This window comes from Equus przewalskii, chromosome 29 (genome assembly GCF_037783145.1).
Source record: "Equus przewalskii isolate Varuska chromosome 29, EquPr2, whole genome shotgun sequence".
Taxonomy (NCBI): Eukaryota; Metazoa; Chordata; class Mammalia; order Perissodactyla; family Equidae; genus Equus; species Equus przewalskii.
This window is the reverse complement of record NC_091859.1, coordinates 26,056,287-26,077,665: the sequence shown is the minus strand read 5'-3', so window position 1 is coordinate 26,077,665 and position 21,379 is coordinate 26,056,287. Positions and strand designations below refer to the sequence as shown.

Below are 21,379 nucleotides of genomic sequence, written 5' to 3'. Positions count from 1 at the left end.
TTTATATTGGGTTTGGATATTCAGAATTATAGAGCAGTCTGGCGGTGAAGCCTGTTAAAGAATATACTATGTCCCACGTAGCTAAAGGCATACCCCATCACCAAAAGGCATAAAATTTTACCTGCTGAATCCCTATGGATGCCCAGAACTGGGAATTCATGACCTGTGTGAACCAGCTGCCCCTACTCCAGGGCCGAAAGAGGCAGTTAATAGAGGTGATCTCTTTGAAAACTATTTTCTGCTTGATGATTAAATATCAAAGAAAATTTTTGTATTAAAGGCACATTGTGGGATCCCAAGACCCTTCTTTTTGTCAGTATCTAGGTTTCCCACAAATGGCTCTTTCTAAGCAAGAGGACAATATCTCACAACAAGAAGTTTGGCCCAATGGTCATCGTTATGTGCAGGTCAAGTGCCCTCTTTGATCTAAGCAGGTAGAATGAGCATAGAAGGATTGGACTGCGCCATAGCAGAAATCAAGAAAGGAGCTCTGCAGGACTGCCAGAATGCTGCAACGTCTTCTTCCATCACTAATTTTTTGTGCTGGGTATAAACTCCAATTTATTGTTTATAAAGAAACGACTATTTTCATTCAGATGATGTAAATAAGTATATCACTATTTACTAGTGAGGGAGAAAAAAATATAACCAAAGGAGAAAAAACCTATAACCTTAAAGACTGGCAGAAGATGTGATGTGGTTGGAAGATACAGTGAAAGCACAAGCGTCCCGTAGATGGCATCAACAAAATGCTTTCGTTTCTTTGCCACATCACGGAAAGGATCATTAGTGCCAGTGTTAAGCAGAAGACGAAACCCTTGCTCAAAGCATTTTATTTTCAGAGATCTGAGTGCTGAAATGGAAATCTAATATTGACCTCTAGTCTTTGGGTGAGTTATTGCAGCACCCGGGTGTCGGAATACTGAGAGCGAGAAGCCAATTTCTCAGACACACTATCTTTTGGACTGTGCCATTGTCACCCAATGCCCAACGACCTCTTCCTGGCTTTCTCTCCAGACAAGTTTCTCTGTCCTCCAGTCTTTTCCCACAGCTACAGGGATTACTTATGCCACAACTGTATTCATCCTGTTATTCTACACGAGAGGGTCCCTGTTACCTATTTGGTTAGGTCTGTACTCTTCAGGGTAGCATTCAAAGCCCTTGTCAGCAGACACTTCCTCCCTCTCCTTCCTCTTACTGCCTCAGTTGCCTTCTCCTATTGCATCTCAGTGGCCCCTCTGTTCTAGAGGTAGTTTATCTTTTCACCTTCTGACCGTTCTGCCACTGAGAAGAGTGATGATCTTCTCCCCAATAGACACTTTGTTTTTTCTCTACATGTGATTGTGTCAGATAGACCTAGGTTCGAATCCCGGCTCTACACTTTATTAGATGTGTAATCTGCGGTAATTCCTTAATCTCTATCAGTCTGTGTATCCTCATCTGTGAAATAAGAATAATAAGATAAATGACCCCTTAATCCCATGTAAAACGCATGTAGATAGAACTCTATAGTGTACAGCAATAACTGTTCCCATTATTATCCTTTGGCAATCTTGGCCTGTCTTTTTGACATTTCTTTGAAAACTCTCAGAGCTAATTATTGCATTCTGTTCCCCTTCCTTATTCTCTTGGCATTCTGGACCACGTGATAATACCCTCTTTCTTCACTAATTATTTTCCAGTTGTCTCGGTATATTTATGTTTCTTTTCCCTCCCAACTAAACAAGGACAAGGATCTTTCATTCCTTTCCTATCTCCCTGGCACCTCATCTTATTGCTGAAAGCACATTAAATGCATAGTGAATTGATAAAAAAGAATTGAGAAAGGCTTCTTTGGTGATTGTGTATGAACGATCAAATTGGTGCCTTCTCAGCATCTATGTAAACAAAGCCCTGTTTTGTAAGGGAAGCCATGGTTGTTTAAAATTCTGCTTGGGAAGTAAGGCCAAGGGTGAATACTAATCAAATAAATAAAAGAGAATCATCTTGGATGCTGAAACTCTAAATGTGTCCTGAATGTGAATTCTCCATTTCCATTGTGTCTGTAGCCCCAGTGGTCTGTGTAATAGCCCCAAAATCAAACTAAAATGAGAATTTAAGGGGCTTAGCTTAACTTCCAAAAAATCCACAGAATATCAGTCGTTAACAGCCAGCTGTATCAGATAGTCAGAACTACAGAAATTTTATAGGGTATTAATGCTGGTACTTCTTAAAGATGGTTGCACGAAGTGGAAATAGGAAAAGCAGTCAGAACCAGAACTTTTCCTTCTTAAAATCATAGAAACCCCATTACTTTACAGCCAGTGAAGGAATAAATAAAAAACAACTACTTATTGGCACCCGCTGCATGCAGGACCTAATATATAGTAATTCTTACAATCCTTACAACTCTGTGAAGTCAGTACTATAATTATCCCCATTTTGCAGATGGGAATTGAGGCCCTGTGAAGTCCCACAGCTTCTGAAGGGTAAAGCGAGGCTCTGGCCCAGGTCTACTTGACTCAGAACCTGGGCTGCACTTCCTTCTCAGCTGTTTACAGGCATGGAGGCAGAAGTGGGCTCTTCGACTTTTCGGAGATATTACTGCATTTTTTACCACTGAATTGTTTGGTCTTACTGTCGTGGCCACGTAGCCTCGTATGGATGTTGCCCTATCTGTAGGACTGGAAGTTACCTCAATCTCCTCATCTATGCAATGGAAATAACAGCAAAAACTATCTCAAGGGCTGTTGGCAGGAATGAATGAGTTCCGGCAGGGGCAGGAAACATGTTAAACTCTGTACATGCTTTATCTCTCTTTCCACGCTTATCATTATTGTTACCATAATTTTACCCTGACATGCCTGTGAGAACGACACTCACGTTCTTTCCACACGTGCCACCCACTTCGGCTTTGCCTTATTTCTAGGGCTGTGGGCTGCATCATGTTAGAACATGTTTGGAATTGGGGTACAGGCTGAGGAAGCAACTGGGAACTGAACAGAGGAGGTAGGCCCCTCATTCTCCTACCTTAAAATGGCAATAATAATTGATTTTGATGAAATTTACGTGCATTACACAGTTTGTACAATGTTGGTAAATTGGCGAATCAATCAATAACTCCTGGTGGGAGAGAAAGGATAAGAAGATGGATTCTCAATAGTTTTCAAGACATTTGAAACAAAGAATTCCAGCTGTCCTAAACCTGGAGAGATGGGGAACCACGAGTGGTGAAGGCCAAGCAGCACACGACATAGACTGAAAATGAACCATTGCAGGGAAGTTTGAGGGCCCCAAGGTATCCCTTTTGCCCTAACGGAACGATTCCTGCATCTCTCTTATTCTAACTCCTACAGGTTCTGTCATGCCCAGCTTTGCCCAAGTCTCTAAAAATCATCTGTATGTTCCCCAAATTCATTAGCTGCCTCTATAATAATAATTCCTTCACTACAATTTCTGCAGTACCCCACTGAACAGGGACTGTCAGAGGAAGCACCCATGCAACCAGAATTCATTGAGCTTCCCTTATGAATTTAACAAGAACGGGGGTTCATGAAAGTAGCTAGGATGAGACACCCGTGTCTAAGAGGCTCACAGGTAAATGAACTGCCCTTTCTATCAATTTAGAACCGGGTTGCTTTTCTCTCTCAAAATATTCGAGACCCACCACCTCCACAGCCCCTCTAGTGCTTCCAGAAACTGCTGTGTGCATTTGAATCACCTAGGGATTCGGTCAAGGGCAGATTCTGGCTCCGGGAGTCTGTGGCAGGGTTCAAGAGTCTGCATTTCTAACAGGCTCCCAGGTGAGGTTGATGCTGCCCATCCATGACCCACACTTTGAGTAAGAAGTCTCAGACTATGCCCTAAATATCACCAAATCCACTCTCATTTCAAATGTGGCTGTGAATGGTAAAAGGTTTACAGTACATGGGGACTTCTCTTCTCTCTTTGATCACAAGCTTCTTGAGGACAAGGCCTGTCTCCTCCTTTTCAAATTCTGCACAGCAGGTGCTCCATAAATATCGTTGACTGGCAGGCTGTTTCTACTTGCACAAAAGCCCCTTCTCCTCACTGCCAGGAAATCAAGAACCTTACCCTGGCACTCTAAGGGCAGCTTTCTTCATCTGTGCTATCCACAGGGAACACTATGTCTCCCATTGGTGACCCTCCCACTGGCTGAGTGCTCCAAGGCAATCACCCAACGCCATCATTTAGATTTCTTCTTACTGTCAACACACATCTTCCATTTCTTAACAAGGGCAGGAGAGCAATTAGGGCTACAGTTTTGGCCCTCAGTGCCAATACACCCATGCCTTTCTAAGGAATCCCGCTTTCAAAATCTGGGCTGCATTTCTTAGCAAATAATACTGAGTCAAGCACACCACCTGCATTGTCAACTAGCTTCACCATGTTGTAACTATCAGGAGGCACCTGGCCTTGGCAACCTCTCCAAATCTTTAGATTTAGAGCAAACGGATATCTATTGAGGTGAGGGTCCTCCTATACTTTTGCTTATAGAAAAGCCAAAGGGCAAATTCCATGGGACTTTTCTGCCAGGTGAATAACGTTGGCTCTTTGTCCCCCTCACCCATCCTCTCTCATCGTCTCGATTAGAAAACATACCAACAGGATGGACTAAAGAAGCAGGGATATAGAAGTTGCTGTTTCTAAATTTTTTTGAATAAAATAAAAGAAATCAGGAGACCCTGAAAAATCAAGGGCAAGGAAGTATTTTCATGAACAACGTAAAAATTAACTGGATTCCAAACCAGCAACTAAAGCTAGCTCCTTCCTCCTTTGGCAAGAGTGGCTGTTCTTTGATCCTTTTAATTCACAGATATAGACTTTCTCTCCCCCTGCAACACTGAAATGTTTTCAAAGGGCTTGATCTATTTATGGTGGATTTTTCCTATGATCACCTACTGTAAAAAGCACAGGTATGCCACCAATGGCAGGCCTGCACAGTGAGTGCCAGGGCATTCTAATTGACGGGCGCTGGTGGGAGCTATTAAATAGAAAGCCCATGTGTGGCCTTTGTGCTCTGCTGAAAGCCTAGGAACCCAGTAACTCCATAAATGGTTTGGCTCTCTCCAATGCAGTCTATGTCTATTTTCGATGATTGAGAATTCCATGGTCAGTAAATTAAAGGGGAAAAAAAATCTTGTCTTAAAAGATATTAACCTGCCTCTTTATATGTATGTATATCTACACCAGAATGATATAAACAACCCAGTTCTCTCCTTCCCATGGGCTCACTGGCTCAAGTAATACATTGTTTGACTCACTTAAAAATATTTTGTGGGCCCTCATGTACAATTTAATTTAGCTTTTTAATAGCATGGAGAGCATAATTACATCATATGAATATGTTGTATAGTCATAGAAAAGACAGGAAGAACATATAACAACAGTTGTTATCACTGAGTGGTTGGATTATAGGTCTTTTTACGTGTGTGTGTCTTTCTTTTTGTCACTTTTTTTAAAGATAAAATAAATGTGCTAAAACCATCCTTTGTAATTTGGAGTGCAGGAGAAAATTGTATATTATTCCTAATTATTTCTTGTTCTCAAATCAAATTCTTGGTTTGAAATAAAATATGCGAAAGTTTTTATGTATGGCGACCATCATGGTGAATAAGGCTCTATCTGGCCAACTCCTGTTTTGTCCCTTTTGGTAGTAGAGCAAATTATCTTCTCTTTTAAATTAAACATGCAATAAAAACTGTCAGGTGTACCCCCTCTGTACGGGTTGCAGCCTGGATCTCATATGCCTACACAACAGCACAATGAAACTTGCTTTACTATAAAGTATTGCTTGCATGGGGACATTCATAACTCTTAGAGAAGTTTTGATTATATGAATCATAAGTGTCATGACTGTCACCAAAAAAAATCGGCAAAAGCAAATGACAGTGCATTTGTACTGGCCATATTGCTTAGGCATCAGAGATACAGAGTTTGGACATAAATTAATGTTTAATGTCTTCACAGTTATATGCATATTTTGTGCTCTGTTCTATTCATTATAGGCTATAGGTCTGGATATTTTACACCCTGGGATTTAAGAGAATTACATATTTTTTAGAGACAATTCCAGGGGTTAGCCCCGTGATGTAGTGGTTTAGTTTGGCATGCTCCTCTTCGGCAGCCCAGGTTCTCAGGTTCAGATCCTGGGTGCGGTCCTACACCACTTGTCAGCCATGCTGTGGCAGGCAACACGTATATAAAGTGGAGGAAGATTGGCACGGATGTTAGCTCAGGGCCAATCTTCCTCAACAAAAACAACAACAACAAAAACATGGCAGACTCCAAACTTGGAAGCTCCAGTTAAAAACTTTAGAGGCAATTCTATATCAATTTATAATAGTGATTCTCAAAGCATGGTTTGGGAACTCCAAGAGCTCCTAAGACCCATTTGGGGAGTCCACAAGGTCAAAACTATTTTCATCATATGCTAAAATATTATTTACCTTTTTCACTCACATTCTCTCAGAAACATGCAGTAGAATTTTCCAGAGGATATACAGTGTGTGAAGATGTCAGTGCTCTGACAGCTAACAGAACGTATGCTGTGTATTCTTATGTTTTAAAATTTATCAGTTTTAATTCCTAATACAGTAAATATTGATACAGAAAATGCACATAAACAAATGCTTTTTAGTTTCCTCAATAATTATCAAGTGCCCGAGGATCTGAGAGCAAAAAGTTTGAGAACCATTTTGAATTTATGATAAATCTTAAAAAATTATTTTGTGTTTGCACTGTTTTTTAATAAACTCATGTCATACTCCTTATTTAGGAAAAATCTGCAGCCTTGATTAATAAAACAAATGAAGCCGTCAAAATAAAAGCCATAAATTAATTTTGAGGGCAATGACTTATTTTCTTATGTGCATAATAGTGGACACAAAAGGGCAACATTGTAGTACTGCCTTCCCTATTCAGAATTCAGCTATCTAGCAACCTCCCTTATCCAGATAACAGCTGCTGACCAGCAAATTATAAAGGCATCTGAAGAGCAAAATAAATTGTCTCAAGCTCCTCGAGCTCGATGCACTAGAGCTCAAGTGTTTTACCCACAATCCCCCACCCAGGTCTTCAGTTTAGCCCCAGAACTGGGACTAGGGTAAGGCAGGCCAGATGCCTGGGGAGCAACATTTAAGGAGGCACTTACTTGCAGGTGCGGACCCTGCACTTGTACAACCCTGACAGTTAGCATCTCCTTAAATGTAGTGCCAGGGGCGCCCTGCTGGCCACTCCGTAGTATAGCCCTATCAGCCAGCTTATTGACCTGACTCTGGCCAGGGGGTCCAAAGCACACAGCAAAGAGAAGAGAGAGGGACAGCTTCACATATTGACTGACAAGAGTAATAAAAGAAGACAGCAGCCTTCTAGCAGGAAATTATTAACACAAACAGAAACCAGGCTTGAAAATTCCCTGAGCAGACAAAACCAGTTAGTCAAGCAAGCAAGGCTTAATTTAGCGTATTTTACAAGACAAGCGAGCTTAACTTGACCTGGATCATTTCTTGCTTATGCCTTGAAAAATCATAAGCAAAACGTAAAAATTTCCCCCAAATTGATATGAGGTAACCATTAAGCAATTCCCTTTCATTTAAGGAAAATTCTAATATTGTAACCAATCACTGTGAAGAATAAACCCTCCTTGCTTTTACACTATTTGAGAGCTTTATAACAATATACCTCTGATTCTCATTCTGTGTTTTGGTTTGAGTACTTCCATTATGCAAACTTTTTGGTGTGTGCAACTTTTACTAATTACTACTTAAGTGATTCATTGGTTTTACTTCTGTTTTTTATGAAATAGAATAGCTATGATAAATTAGACAAATTCAAAATACCAATCAATATGGGCCCATTTAGCAAAAAGGCAAATAATTTGGGTCCTCAGGATATCATGAGGTATAATAACTCATATCTATAATTTATGACAACATTAAATTATATCCACTGTACTTTGTTTTCAAAAGCAAGAAGTAATATATTACATTTTAGGCATGTTTGTATCCAAATTGGTTGAAATAATAAGGTTCAAGAACAAAATTAACTCTTGGCTATCCAGAAAGCCCAGCTATTCAGAATTTGATTCAATCAATTTAATCCACATTTATTTACTGTGGCCAAATATTGGCAAAGATTGTATTCTAAACTTCTGACTGGATGAAGTCTAATTGTGCAGCAAGTATGTGAACTTTCAATGATTCACTTTTCAACTTGATGGAATTTCCCTAGATCCACAGGGTTTTTTCCCTTTCCTAGTCAACTTGTTCTTATGTCATTGTAATTACACGTTTTCAACTTAAGATGTCATTTCACACAGGAAGAGGATTAAAATCTGGTTATTGTTACATAGCAACAAATAGCTTCTCAACAATTAACATGGGACTGGATGATAATGAGATCTTTTACTAAGATCTGATGACTTGTCTCTTTATCATTATTCTTACCATGCTTTAAAGTAAGAATCAAATGAGATTGGAGTGGCTTAGATGGGGGCAGTGGTGCAGGAAATGCTTTACTCAAATTGAAGAAGTCTAAAAGTTTAGCACAGGTCAAAAGGAAATTATTGCGGAAGTGATTTGAATTGTTAACAATTTTCCCCTTTAGTCCTTATTGTGCCTTTCTTGGGGGTCTGCTCTTACATGGTTATAGGGTTATCAAATAAATCTCTTATAGGCCTTGCCCCAAGCCATTGCTGGGCCTCACATTGGGTGACTTTTTAAAAATAGAGGAAGGACAGGCCTGACGCCAGGTGGGGTCATAAAAATAAAATTCCACAGCAGTAAACACAGTCACTCAATCAATCACCCACCACATCCATATGTGGTCATGGAGAGTTCTTTATGTGATTATCTCTGAAATACTCAGACCCGAGGAAGATCCCACCTGCCAAGAGCACCCCTGATCAGGAGAAATCTCAGCGTCCCACAAACCCAAGCCTTACAACCCTGGGTGGTGGATATAGTTACATGTTCAACTATGCAGAGTGATTCTTTCATCTAAGTGGGAAAGGCCATGTCCCCACAATGCAATAGTGAAGAAACAACTGCTTATCATTGTCTAGCTAACAACTGGAGACCCCCAGCTGGACATAACACATGTTAGTGGGGACACAACAGAGGCTGTGGCCTCTTATTTGATCTGAGCTCCCTTGGGTGGAAGCTAAGATGTTTCACTACAAGTGAAGAAAGGGAAATACTCATGGTGGCAGCAGTGATGGTTATGATAATAACAGCAGCTGTTTTGGAATATGTTATAAATATTAGCACAAGGTAAGGAGGTGAGCAGTGGTTGTTATGGATCTTACAGTGGTTGTTCTGTGTTGGAAGAAATGCCCTCAAAGTTTATATTCAATGTGAGGCATTTAATATCTTATGCTGGGTAAGATTTCTGAGTTTCCTGCTTTAAAGGGAAAATACTTAACATCTCATTATGTGCTAGAGGCCATGTTCTGAGCTTCTTACCAGATTTATCTCATTGAATTCTTACAAAGACTCAATGGGTTAGGTACTATTATTATTCATATTTTATGGATGAGGAAACTGAAGCACATGAAGCCTAAGTAACTCAGTACATGGTGCAGCTGGAATTTGAACTGTCTAGAATGTTCTATGAATAGTATAGTTTGTGTATGTCACTATGTTTAGTAATGAATATTACTTATGCATAAGAAAAAAGCCAAAATACATACCATATGAGGAATAATTCTAAAGACATCTAACCAAGAAAATGAGAAATTAAAATGTAGAATTATGCAAATAGAATTTTTAATTATAAGCAGAGCATTCTGTTCCAAGATATATAAAATTTTTATAGAAAGCAAGAACTATTACCTGATACAAGCAAAGAATTCCTGAGGAATTTAAGAAGAGATTTGGGAGGGGAAGGGAAAAGGGGCACATATGTATGGTGACAGATGGCAACTAGACTTGGTGATGAGCACGAAGCAGTCTATACAGAAGTCAAAATATAATGATGTACACCTGAGGTTTATATAATGTTATACACCAATATGACCTCAATAAAAAAAATTAAGTAAAAGTAAATAAATAAATAAAAAGAGATTTAATGCTATTTAGAGAAACAAATTGGGTGATTTTGAAGAAAAAGAAAAATTTTTAGCCCAGTTTCTTGTAAGCATCTAAAGTACAAGTCAACAAATGAACAAAACAAAATGATAAGATCTAGCATCTGACATATTATTAAAGATAATTTTAGGTGTCATGCTGATTTGCTAAATTGGTCCATAAAAGGATTCCTAAGGAAGTATAAGAGAGCAAAAGTCTTATCAAAGTGGATTTCAGACTTGAAAGGCATAATGAAAGTCAGATTATAGTTAGCTTTTTGTGAACTCATTTTAGAGAGAGAAATAAGCATGTGATTAAATGATCCTGGTCTTTCTCTTTATCAAATCAACCACTTCACACCCTAATCTGACGGAATCTAAAACTTTACCCTGGAAATGCATAAATAACACATTGCCCATAATATAAGAATGGAAAGCCCAAAAATAATCTGCCCCATGAATGGGAGCATCCTAAAATTTGGCTTGTCGTCTCTCTGTGTACCTGTCCAAAATAAATGTACCCTTTGTAAATCAAAACTGGGCCTATCCATACAGAGCAGAGCAGACATTATTGTCACTTTGATATTTGGGGCTAGCTTTATAAAAAGCTGTGGGGACAGAAGCCCTGTCCTCTCTGATTGAGACAATTTGCATACATACAGGAAATTAAATAAGAAAATCTTTTCTTCTTTTTCACAGTTTCATATTCCTTAATCTCTATGCTTTCCAATTTTAGAAAACTGCTCCTGAGTGAACAGTAACCATTTGATGATTACCCTAACTCAGAACATGATAATTCAGTAACTACCTTTCTGTGTATTTATTGAGTTTCTCCAGGGTGCAATTCTCGGAACCAATCAAAGGCTTCGTAAAAGATGTCTGTTCCCATCAAAAACTGACATGGAGTAAAAACAAGGAAAGAAGACATGGCCATACCTCCTCAGGTACACACATGAAATTAAAATTTTTCTGATTATTTTTGATTGCTAGAGCTTTAACTGTGTTATTTATTATCTAACACACCCAAGTATGTCTAGAGATGAGCTCTAGGATTACCACAGAAGTCACTGGCTGCCAAGAGTATTTTGTGTCTCTTAATAAAGGTTTCACGGACTAATTAAGGAGAAGTGCAGATAGAAATAGCAATCATTAACAATGATAAAAATTCTCTGTGTGTCCAGAAAGAGCTTACAAATAAATTTTAAGTAAAACAATTGTTAAGAAATTTAAGCAACAGTAACAAAAATGCTTTCTAGGGCTCTAGAGAAACAGCACTTATTTCTTTTCACAGCAGCCTCTTCCCAAAACTCTCTAAAATTAAAAAAAGGATATGTTTGTTTACAAAAGGATTGCAAAAACATTGTTTCATATTTGCTCAAGTTTTTTAGAAGACTATTTATTTTTGTGCCGCAGCATTTCTTTAAAGCAACTTCAGCCTGGGCAGTTTATGCCAACATTCATGTTGGATTCAAGGATACTTTGATATTGCTATAAATAAGGATACTGTGAATTGTGTGTCCATGGGGCCTAAAATAAAATGTTTCAAGGCCATGTCTCATGGCTAAAATAAAGTGAGCCGTTGCGAGAACAAAGGAGTCTAAGGGCTTCACTTTTCCCTTTGTCTTGGGTCCCTCAGACCCCGCCAAGGAGCATGCCCTCCAGCTCTGTTCATTTCAGGAACTCGCTTCCCTTGACTTCCAGGCTCTTTGCAAGGCCTTGGGGGAAGACTTCTTCGGACTTATTGGACGAGAAGCAAGGATACGACTTGTTTTTCCAGCGTTTTTTTAAAGCGATATATTTAGGACGCTTGAGAGGAAAGAATTGGCCAGGCCTTTATTTATCTTCCTAACAGGTGCAGTTCAGACAGTGACAGAAGCAAGCTACCGAAAAAGAATGATTTTGCCAAGAATTAAGCCCCTCTAGCGTGCATTTGCCTCAGAGCGTTCCTTCTTACGACAGAGAGCTCAAATCTACACCACCCTTCTCCAGTACAGCACGGCAAAGTTTGCTCACGGGGAAAAAAACCATTGTGGCATTCATTCATACGATTTCTTTATTCCACATTCAAATCTTCAACGTGGCCTAAATGGACCACTCGAAGTTAGGAGGAAAAGTATTGCCCTTGATAAAATATCTCCTTCCTCTTCTCTCATTCTTTCCATTACTTCCTACAAATTAACTTTGCCCCAATTTGAGGGAAAGGTAATCTTCTATATATAAGATGACTTTTCCAAAGCAGATTTATTTTGGTGTTTGAAATAGGCCATCCAGGCTCATGCAGGTGGAAACTGAAGGTCAACGAGTAAATCTGAGAGGGAGTTTTCCCAGCACAAGAGCTCCTTTTCCGATGATGACTAAGCCTTGAGGGATGCTGAGAAATAGGCAAGAGGTGATGAAGGCTGCGCTACGTTCAAACTGGTTTGGGGCTTAGCAGAACTTGAAAATGTGAGGCCATCTCTCAGAACCAAGAAAGAAAGATATAGCAAAGTAAAAACTCCTATGGACTGGAAAAAATTATTCTGCATTACTATGTTCCCACTTATTTCTACTGAAAAAGCCAAGATAGATTCAATATATGTATGTTGACATAGCAAAAGAATCTGTAGGAACAACGCCATGCCTTCGGTTCCTGGAGTTATCAGGATGGCCCCTTAAAATGATGGTCATAAATGGAGTTGTATTTTGCCGTATGTTTGAGTTTTCAAGAAGAGATCTTACATGGAAGATGAGAAAACTACAGTGTCTTTTCCAAGGTTTTCGGAATGGCACACAAGCACCAAGGAGGGACTTTCGCTACAAGTTACGTACATAAAATATAAAAAGACCTGACATATAACAAAAAGTGAAATTCATGTTAGGGCCCCAACTTGGTGTTTTAGAAGAGAAGTCTTCCAGGTTCTGTAGAATCTGGCAGTCGACAAGTGTCTAAGTATATTAAAGAACCAGGCTTTATGGTTTTAATTATCATATACTGCACAGAGAAAATTCTGAGGAAATAATTTTCATGGGGTTAAGGGCCATTTGTAGTATTTTTAAACTATTAGCGATTATACCACAGAAAAAAGGCTATTGCAGTTTTCTAATTTCATGCTGGTAAAATTGCTTTTTGACAGGAAAAGAAAAATTTCCAGCGAAAGGTGATATTTTTACACAATAGAACCCAGAGGCAATTAACTGTGAGGGTTTTTAGAGACCACGTTGTGTATATCTCTGAAATACCAGCAACTAGCTCATAGTAAGTGCTCAATTAATGATTGACACATAAATGAATGTAGCCGCAAGGCATTCTGGGAGATTCCCATAAATCTCAAGCTTCCTTCCATATCCTTTCTCACTATTTGAATAAAATAACTTAATTTTACTAGGGCCTCAGGTTCTATATGAATCCAAAGTGTAAGATAGCCTTTTTATCTGGAACTGACAATACAAAAATAAAATTCTCCAAAGAATAAATGTACAACTGATCACAATGGAGAGGAGGGGAAGGGGAAGTGGTTACTCCTTAAAATTAACGCTTTTTTCTCCCCCAAAAGAGTTGCCAAATCATCCAGAATATTTTCAAGGTTCTAAATAAGGACTGTTGACTAATTACTTCCATTAGAGTTCCCTCGTTGAGGTCCAAAGTTACACATGTCCTTCTTCCTCCTTAGAAGGTCCCGCCCTCCCAAGACCCAGCATGAAGCTCTCAGAATTAGGCCGCTGTAGGTTGGGAAGTAGCTGAGACAGACCTCTTTTGCACCCTCAGGTGCTGAAAACAGCCTCTTTTCAAGAGTTGCCACATCTTCTGGATCCTAGGAGGGTCAAATCGGACCACATATCTTATCAAGATTCACCACAAGTGGTCCTGTCCTTCTCTGCATGATTCTCCCAGCTGTGGAAGAGATGTAAGCAGACCTATAGGGGCTAGAGGAACCTGCCCCTTGGGAGTGTTTCTGCAGATAGTTTGAAATGACTCCCAAGAATTGGTGTGGTGGCTTGTTTTATTCTGGAGGCTGTCTTTCAGAGGGGTGCTTTTATGGAACAAAACCAACCCAAGTGAAAATGAAATCGGTTAGTTGAAGGTGAAAGGACCAGAAGTGTTCCTGAATTGCCATAATCCTCACTCTTGTGCTGTCAACGATATTAACATGCAATGATTTCACCAGGAAAACTTTTCAAGGTTCAGCGCCTTTAAGAATCAGTTCTGCTGGTAAGGAAACAAAAAAATCTGTGTACTTCCTCAAAGGATTTTAAATATATCAGTAACCCTCTTTTTATCTCCACTCCCACCTTCCAAATTTAAACTAACCAAGGAATCTATGAGTATAATATTACTGTCTTGGGTGGGGGGACTCCTACACAGAATATCAACACATTGCTTCTTTTATAGCAAAAGATCATGAGGACTTTGGTATGTGTGTTAATTTGTTCAAAAAGAAAAAATATGTATTTTGGGTGGGCGGGGCCCTCAAGTTAAAGATATATATTCCTCTTTGTAGTTCTAAAATTTCATTGTCTCTAAAAGTAGAATGGATCAGATTGAGTTGTCAGACAAAAAGTAAAACTTTATCGCATCTAGCTATCAGAATACTTTAGCTTTATAGGCTCTCTCTTTATTTTTCAGCTTCCTTATTTTCAATTGGGCTTTAAAGTAACACATGCAAATGTATCCACTGAATGCAGGGTAATTAAAACAATATTCTGTCCTCAGTCAGGAAACATAGAATGCATTTCATCCAAATAAACCTTGAAGAGGCTAGTCAAGTGACAGATCAAATGAAAGGGACACTTAATACACATGTAAATCATTTGCATTACAAATAAGACACTTTAGCAGGGGTTGGCCTCACTGCCCGATAGTCAGGATTAAGTTCCCGTATTAATGCATGCATTTGCTGTGGTTATTTCGGGTGGAAGACTTCACCCATCAATGCCCTCCGCCACTAAGCGAAGCCAGCCTGTAAACCGATCACCACAGCCTGTCAACACTGCTTGTTTAATTACATAAAGAAAATATATTTCAAAGACTTTTGATCATTCGGTTAGTATTTCAACTTTAGGTTTAACACCTTGCTTCTTTTTCAAGGTTCTTCAAAATAATGGTGAAAAGCACTTTTAAGAATTAAAAATGAAAAAACTAAATACTATTTTTATGCTCCCTGAAAATCTGTCTTTTTGCTTTTATTTGAAGAAGTGAAAAATAAAGATTCAGTAAAGCGCTAATTAAAGCTAATATGAATGAAATAACGTTTTTAAAAGATGCTTCCATTAAAAATTAAACTCAATGCACTTGTGCTGTTAATTTGTGGTTTTCACTGGTCATTTTAGTAATTCTAATTCCAAGTTTTTAGGTTATTAAGTAGTAGTTTTAAAATATTGATATTTTTAATAGAAAGGAGAAACTGTTTATTGGAGGAAACTTTTCTTCTAATGAAGAATATTTTTATATTTTCAGCTTAATTAATAATAAGGCTACATATTATGAAATTGTCTAACATAAAACTCATTAAAGAAAACAATGACCCGCGATATTCAAAGATATTCTCTTTTACTCAGGTGTTTGATGTCTTTCCATGCAACAATTTAATAATATAATAACTAATGAAGCTTCAAAAGCACTGATAAAAGCAAAAAATATCTGATCTGTGTATTTTAAATGTCTTTCCACAAAGAAAATGTAGGAAGTCTGGAAATGTCACAAATTCTTTCTTGAAATCTTGACCAAATTTATTTGTTAACCATTTAAGAAATCATTTCAGGCCTCTCCCACCCCCCACAAATTGCAAATAGATGATGAAAAATTTGCACTTGAACCTAAGGAAATACACTTGAAAATGCAATCTGCTCAGCATGAGCAATAATATCCTCAAATTACACTTTAAGGGTCCCTTGTAATTGAACAATAAAATTACAATTTGATCATTTTAGTCAATATTCCTTCGTAAACCATCATTATCAGATATTTTTCAGTTGGTTATAACTCTTCCTATATTTTTCCTCTGTTCTGTTTATCCTAAAGGATCTTTTCCTTAAATCACAGTGATTCTATTATGTTATAGTCTCTTTAAGAAATTGGACATTTGTTTGAATATACCAAAATAACCAGACTTTCTTAAAAAGCAGAACAAAAAGAGCTATGGAGGAGTCTTACCCTCTTTCTTAGTGGGTTCGGGCATGGCCACAATAAAATGTTATTCTCCAAAGAGTCTGTTCCCTTCCAGGACTAGTTGATAGAAACCCCACAAGCAGTCAAGAGATGGTGCAGGTCAGTGTGACAAGCAGCTGGGGAGAAGCCCAGGGCTTTTATACTCCCTCTGGACATCAATCATGTCGGCACCGCCTCCTCTTCAGCACAAGGATGCTGGACTTGACAGCTAAGAGGACCTTTCTCACATCTGTTGTCTGCACTCTGCTCTCTCGCCTACTGGAAGGAATCTCCTGTCGATCTCATGTGGTGATGAGAACACCTCTAACTTTCTAAATTCAGCTGCAGCTTCATGCTCCTTCTTCCTCTTCTCTTTCTGTCTGACAGAGGCAAATATCAACTCAGCCGTGCAAAAAGTTTGCTGTATGATAAAAAATTAAATTAAATTAAAAATTGTACTATGCTAATCCAACATATACCTTAATTTTCACTAAGATTATGAAGAAATGTCTCTGTATTCAGATGATAAGTTTATGCTCCCATTAGCTTCCATTTTCCTCCATTCTCAATTATTGGGCTCAAAATTTTTCTTTTTTATTAATATGTTAATATTAAGTCAAATTTCTATGTTGAATATCTTGTCTCATTTTCTCCTCTAAGAATAGTAAAAGTTTCTATTAAGAAATACTTAGGGGGCCAGCCCAGCGGCATAGTGGTTAAGTTCACGAGCTCTGCTTCACCAGCCCCGGGTTCACAGGTTCAGATCCTGGGCGCAGACCTAGCACCACTCATTAAGCCATGCTGTGGTGGCATCCCACATAAAATAGAGGAGGAGTGGCAACAGAGGTTAGCTCAGGGCCAGTCTTGCTCCCCCACCTCCAAAGGAATACTTAGCATTTACTTTTTTCAAGAAGTGTCCTTTAAAAAAATTACAGGGCATATAAAAGAATGAAGTCATGATATATGCTACAATAAGGATGAAGCTTGAAAACTTTATGCTAAGTGAAAGAAGTCAGACGCAAAAGATCACATATTGTACAATTCCATTTACATGAAATATCCAGGATGGGCAAATCCATAGAGTCAGAAAGTCAATTAGTGATTACCAGGGGCAGAGGGAAAGTGGGATCAGGAACGACTGCTAAGAGACGTGGCGTTTCTCTGGGGGAATGATGAAAAGGTTCTGGAATGAGAGAGTGGCGATGGCTGTAAATATGTTAAAAACCACTGAATTGTACACTTAAAAATATATGGACCATGGGCAAAGAAAGTAGTCCAGTAGCCATTGTTTTGTTTTAAGATGGCAAACAGACACACAAATCCAACTTAAGATATTGGTGGACTATATCAGATTTGACCACTTTCTCCCAAAACTCTCACGGAACTGATGGAGAAATATGAACTACCAAAAATGGGCAAACTAAAAAAGACACCTTACTTTCTTTGTCCACATGCATGGCACCTCAGAGGCCAGGACTAAAATTAATTTATATGAAAAGATGACTATTTGCTTGCCTTTATTAGTATGTGTTTTCGAGAACATTTTCAAAAGACTTTGATTGATTTGGACTGAACCAGCCACACTGTCTCATTTAATTTCTCTTGTAGCTGAGAGCACAGCTGGTCAGACTTAGCTCTGCCAAACTCTGTGCCAAGCCCACTTTTCATATAAGAATGGAAACTCAGCTTAGAACTCAACGGCATCATGCTTTAGCTATGTAGGGGGAGGGGGAGGAAAGCCAGTCAAGAGGGTCAATGAACATCGTCTATCAAGAAAGCCTTTTCTCAACCACATAGGGCAACTGTGCACATTGCTTTGCTTTTTAAAATATTTCTTTGCTCTTAGATACTAAACAGCCAAATAGCCAGAAAACAGCATATTCTGTAATACAAAGTTAGATGTGCCTTGAAAGAAAAAAAGTTACTTTTTTCCCCCTGAATTTACTATGAGGGTATCAATCAATAGATGAAACAAATTAAAGAACCTAGATTCTGAAGTCAGACCCTTGGGTTCTATTTTTGGACCTATCATTAACCAGCTGAATTAACCAGCTGAATTACTCTAAGAAAGTCAAGTGGCCTGTCTGGGACTCAGTTTCCTTTTGTGTAAAATGGGGGGCTTAAAAAAATGACCTCTGAAGCCCTTTCTAGGTTTAACATTGTGATTCTATACGAGTAGTCCCTAAAAACGAATCCTTTTTTTCACCATTCCCAGCACACTGAATACCACATATGAAATGGACATAAGGGCAAAGTGTCATATTGCAGAAGAATGTTTATAATGATAAGCAGATTTCACACATGCCGCAAAAGAGGTGACATGCCATCATTGGCTTCTGCGAAAACTCCATTGGGTTTTGAAAGCACTGATCATTTTACTGAAGTGAACAAGTGCCAGGAAATATTGCAACCCATGAAGAAAATATTTTATGACCTAGGGAACTTTTTAGTAATAAAGGACTTGATTATAAAAAGACAAAAACTTATTGAAGGAATTGGAAGTTTGGACAAATTCTAGGATAAACGGCTGTAGAGTGTGTTAGATGGCTAAAGTAAGATTTTAAATTAGAATAATAAGTAGATATGAATGATTTTCCCAGGACTATATTGTTTTAGGAACATATAACTCCTATTTCAGATGTTACACATCCATCTAGAAGGTTACAGACTCTTTATCTCCAGCATCACTCTCAGGGGAAAATGATCAACAGGATTCTTTTTTTTTCTTTTTTAAACGCTTTATTGGGGTTTTCCCTGTGCATTATTTAGGATTAGATTTGGCTGAATATACACAAATCCACAAAATAACAACAGTTAAATCAAGATAGAAGTATTTCTCACTCACATAAAGCAAGTCCAAAAGTAACTAGTTTAGAGTCATTGTAGTGGTGCCACAGTGTCATCAAGAATCCAGGCTCTCTCTTCCTGCTTTACCATCCTCCAGGTAGCTTCATGGTCTAAAATGGCTGCTAGTGCTCCAGCCATTACATCCACATTCCAGGAAGCAGAAAAAAGAAAGAAAAAAGGATTCACTTTCTTCATTTTAAGGAGTCTGCTTTGAGGTCCCACACAAAACATCTAATACATCCCACTGGCCAAAACTTGATTACACAGCATATTTGCCTATAAAAGAAGCTGGAAAATGTAGTCTTTCATTCTCAGTGGCAATGGGCTTCTGTAACTAAAGAGAATGAAGAGAATGGATATTGGATAGGCAAATATCAATCTCTGCCACATCTTTCGAAATAAAAGCAATAGTGTTCCCAGCACCAACCAATGAGCACAGAGAAGTATAAATAATAAGCCTTACCCTCTCCCCAACCTTGTCCTCACTCCAAGGTGTGAATTAGGGTATAGATTTCCCTGTGCTCATACATACACATACAAACTATGTATTCACATATCAGGAGTTCTTATTTCTGTTTTTTATTTTCATTACTCTTGAACTTGCTTTTTCCATTTACCTTGTCATAGACATCCCTCCATGTTAATATATATATAGACCTAACTCAATCATTTTAATAGCTGAATAATTGTTTGTGGTATGGATGCACCACAATGCCCTATATTTTCTCAATTTGCTTCCCTTTTGATGGACATTCAGGTTGTTTTCAGTGTTTCACCACCACAATTAATACTGCAATAACCACCATAGACTATAGCCTTATATAGAGCTACTTTTAAGTCAGTAGGCTAGATTCCAAAAAGTGAGCATGCTGGTGCAGATGCATAGTTTAAATCTTAATAGATTTTGTTAGATTACTTTCACAAAAGGTTGCCTATTCAATGCATCAATCAGCAATATATAAAACTTCCTTTTTTCTCATACCCTGGATGTTATCGTTTAAAAAAGAGTTGTCAACTTAATGAGTGAGAAATGATTACTCATAATTTGAGTATCCATTTTTCCAAAAGTAATATTTCATCTTTATTGGTGATTTTTATTTCTTTTTCTGTGAATTGCTTTTTTCAAATCCTCTCCTTATTTCATTAGCGATATTAACTCTGTCTATAATATGTGTTTCAGATAACTTTTCTCTCTCTCTTTCTCTCTGTTTTGCCTTTTGATTTTATGATGTCTGGCTGTGAAAGAATTCTTACATTTTTACTTATTCAAATCTGTCACCTTTTCCTCTATGGTTTCCAGCTAGATTTTCTGTCTTACTTAAAAAATTCTCTCCACCTCAGTTATTCAAATACTCTGACAAATTTTCTTCAAATATTTTTAACTTAAATATTATTATTGTGTGAATTAGGGTTCTAAACATGTTTATTTTACACCCCCAGCTTAACAGGGATTTATGCCAATACCATTTCACTAGTATTTTACCACTGACTTGAAATGTTAACTAGAGTATGTTAAATTCTCATGTAAACTTGAATCTATTTATAGATGCAGTGTTTATTTTGCACTCATCAATTTGTTTATTTTTTAGCCAATATTATACTATTTGGATTAGATTAGCTTTATGTTAAGGTTTAATATCTGGTAGGGCAAGTTCCCCTCTCTGGTCTAATTTTTCAAAATTTATTTGCAATTCTCCATTGATATTCTTCCTTATAAACTTTAAATTCATTTTGTCAGTTCCTGTCACTTTCTTCCAACACAAAGGATATTGTAATTAAAATTATATAAATAATTATATATTAATTTATGAATGATTGTCATTTGATAATATTAATCCTTCTCATCTAGAAAGATGGTTTATTTCCCAAGTCAGATATTGTTTTATAATTATTAATAAAACTTTATAATTTTTTCCTATAAAAATCCTAAACCATTCATGTTATATTTGTGTCTATGCATTTTATAGTTTTTGTTAGTATTTCAAATGAAGTTTCTTTTCTCTATTTCCATTTCTAACTGGTTACTGAGTATAAAGTTATTTGTATAATTATTTTGTATCCAGCCACCTAATCAATTATTTTTTTTAGTTCAAATAGAATTTTTAGGAAAATCACTTGGATTTATTTACTGTATAATATGCAAAAATGATAATTTTGTTTTTTAAATTTCCAATATTTATTGAATTTATTTTATTTTATTATTACATTAGCTAGAAGACCAAATATAATGTTATAATAGTGTGAGGGGTGGGTCTTCCTTTCTTGTTCCTGATTTTAATGGAAATGGGTCTAGCATTTAAGTTTAATATATTTGCTATTAATTTTCAGTAGTCTATTATTTT

General features: G+C 37.6%; 1 protein-coding gene across 17 annotated transcripts in view; it reads right to left on the bottom strand.

Moving 5' to 3' along the window:
- Nucleotides 1-16,471, bottom strand: part of MYBPC1 (myosin binding protein C1) — an 86,859-nt gene extending 70,388 nt beyond the window's left edge. For 11 of the 17 annotated variants that reach the window (XM_008527451.2, XM_070599776.1, XM_070599781.1 and 8 more), the window contains exon 1: nt 16,197-16,345. In XM_008527451.2, coding sequence (XP_008525673.2) covers nt 16,197-16,221 — 25 coding nt within the window. In that variant the 5' untranslated portion in view covers nt 16,222-16,345. Of the gene's footprint in view, nt 1-16,196 lie in introns of all 17 variants that reach the window. The other 6 variants (XM_070599772.1, XM_070599775.1, XM_070599779.1 and 3 more) reach the window with 2 other exon arrangements.
- Between the last annotated feature and the right edge of the window lie 4,908 nt (nt 16,472-21,379).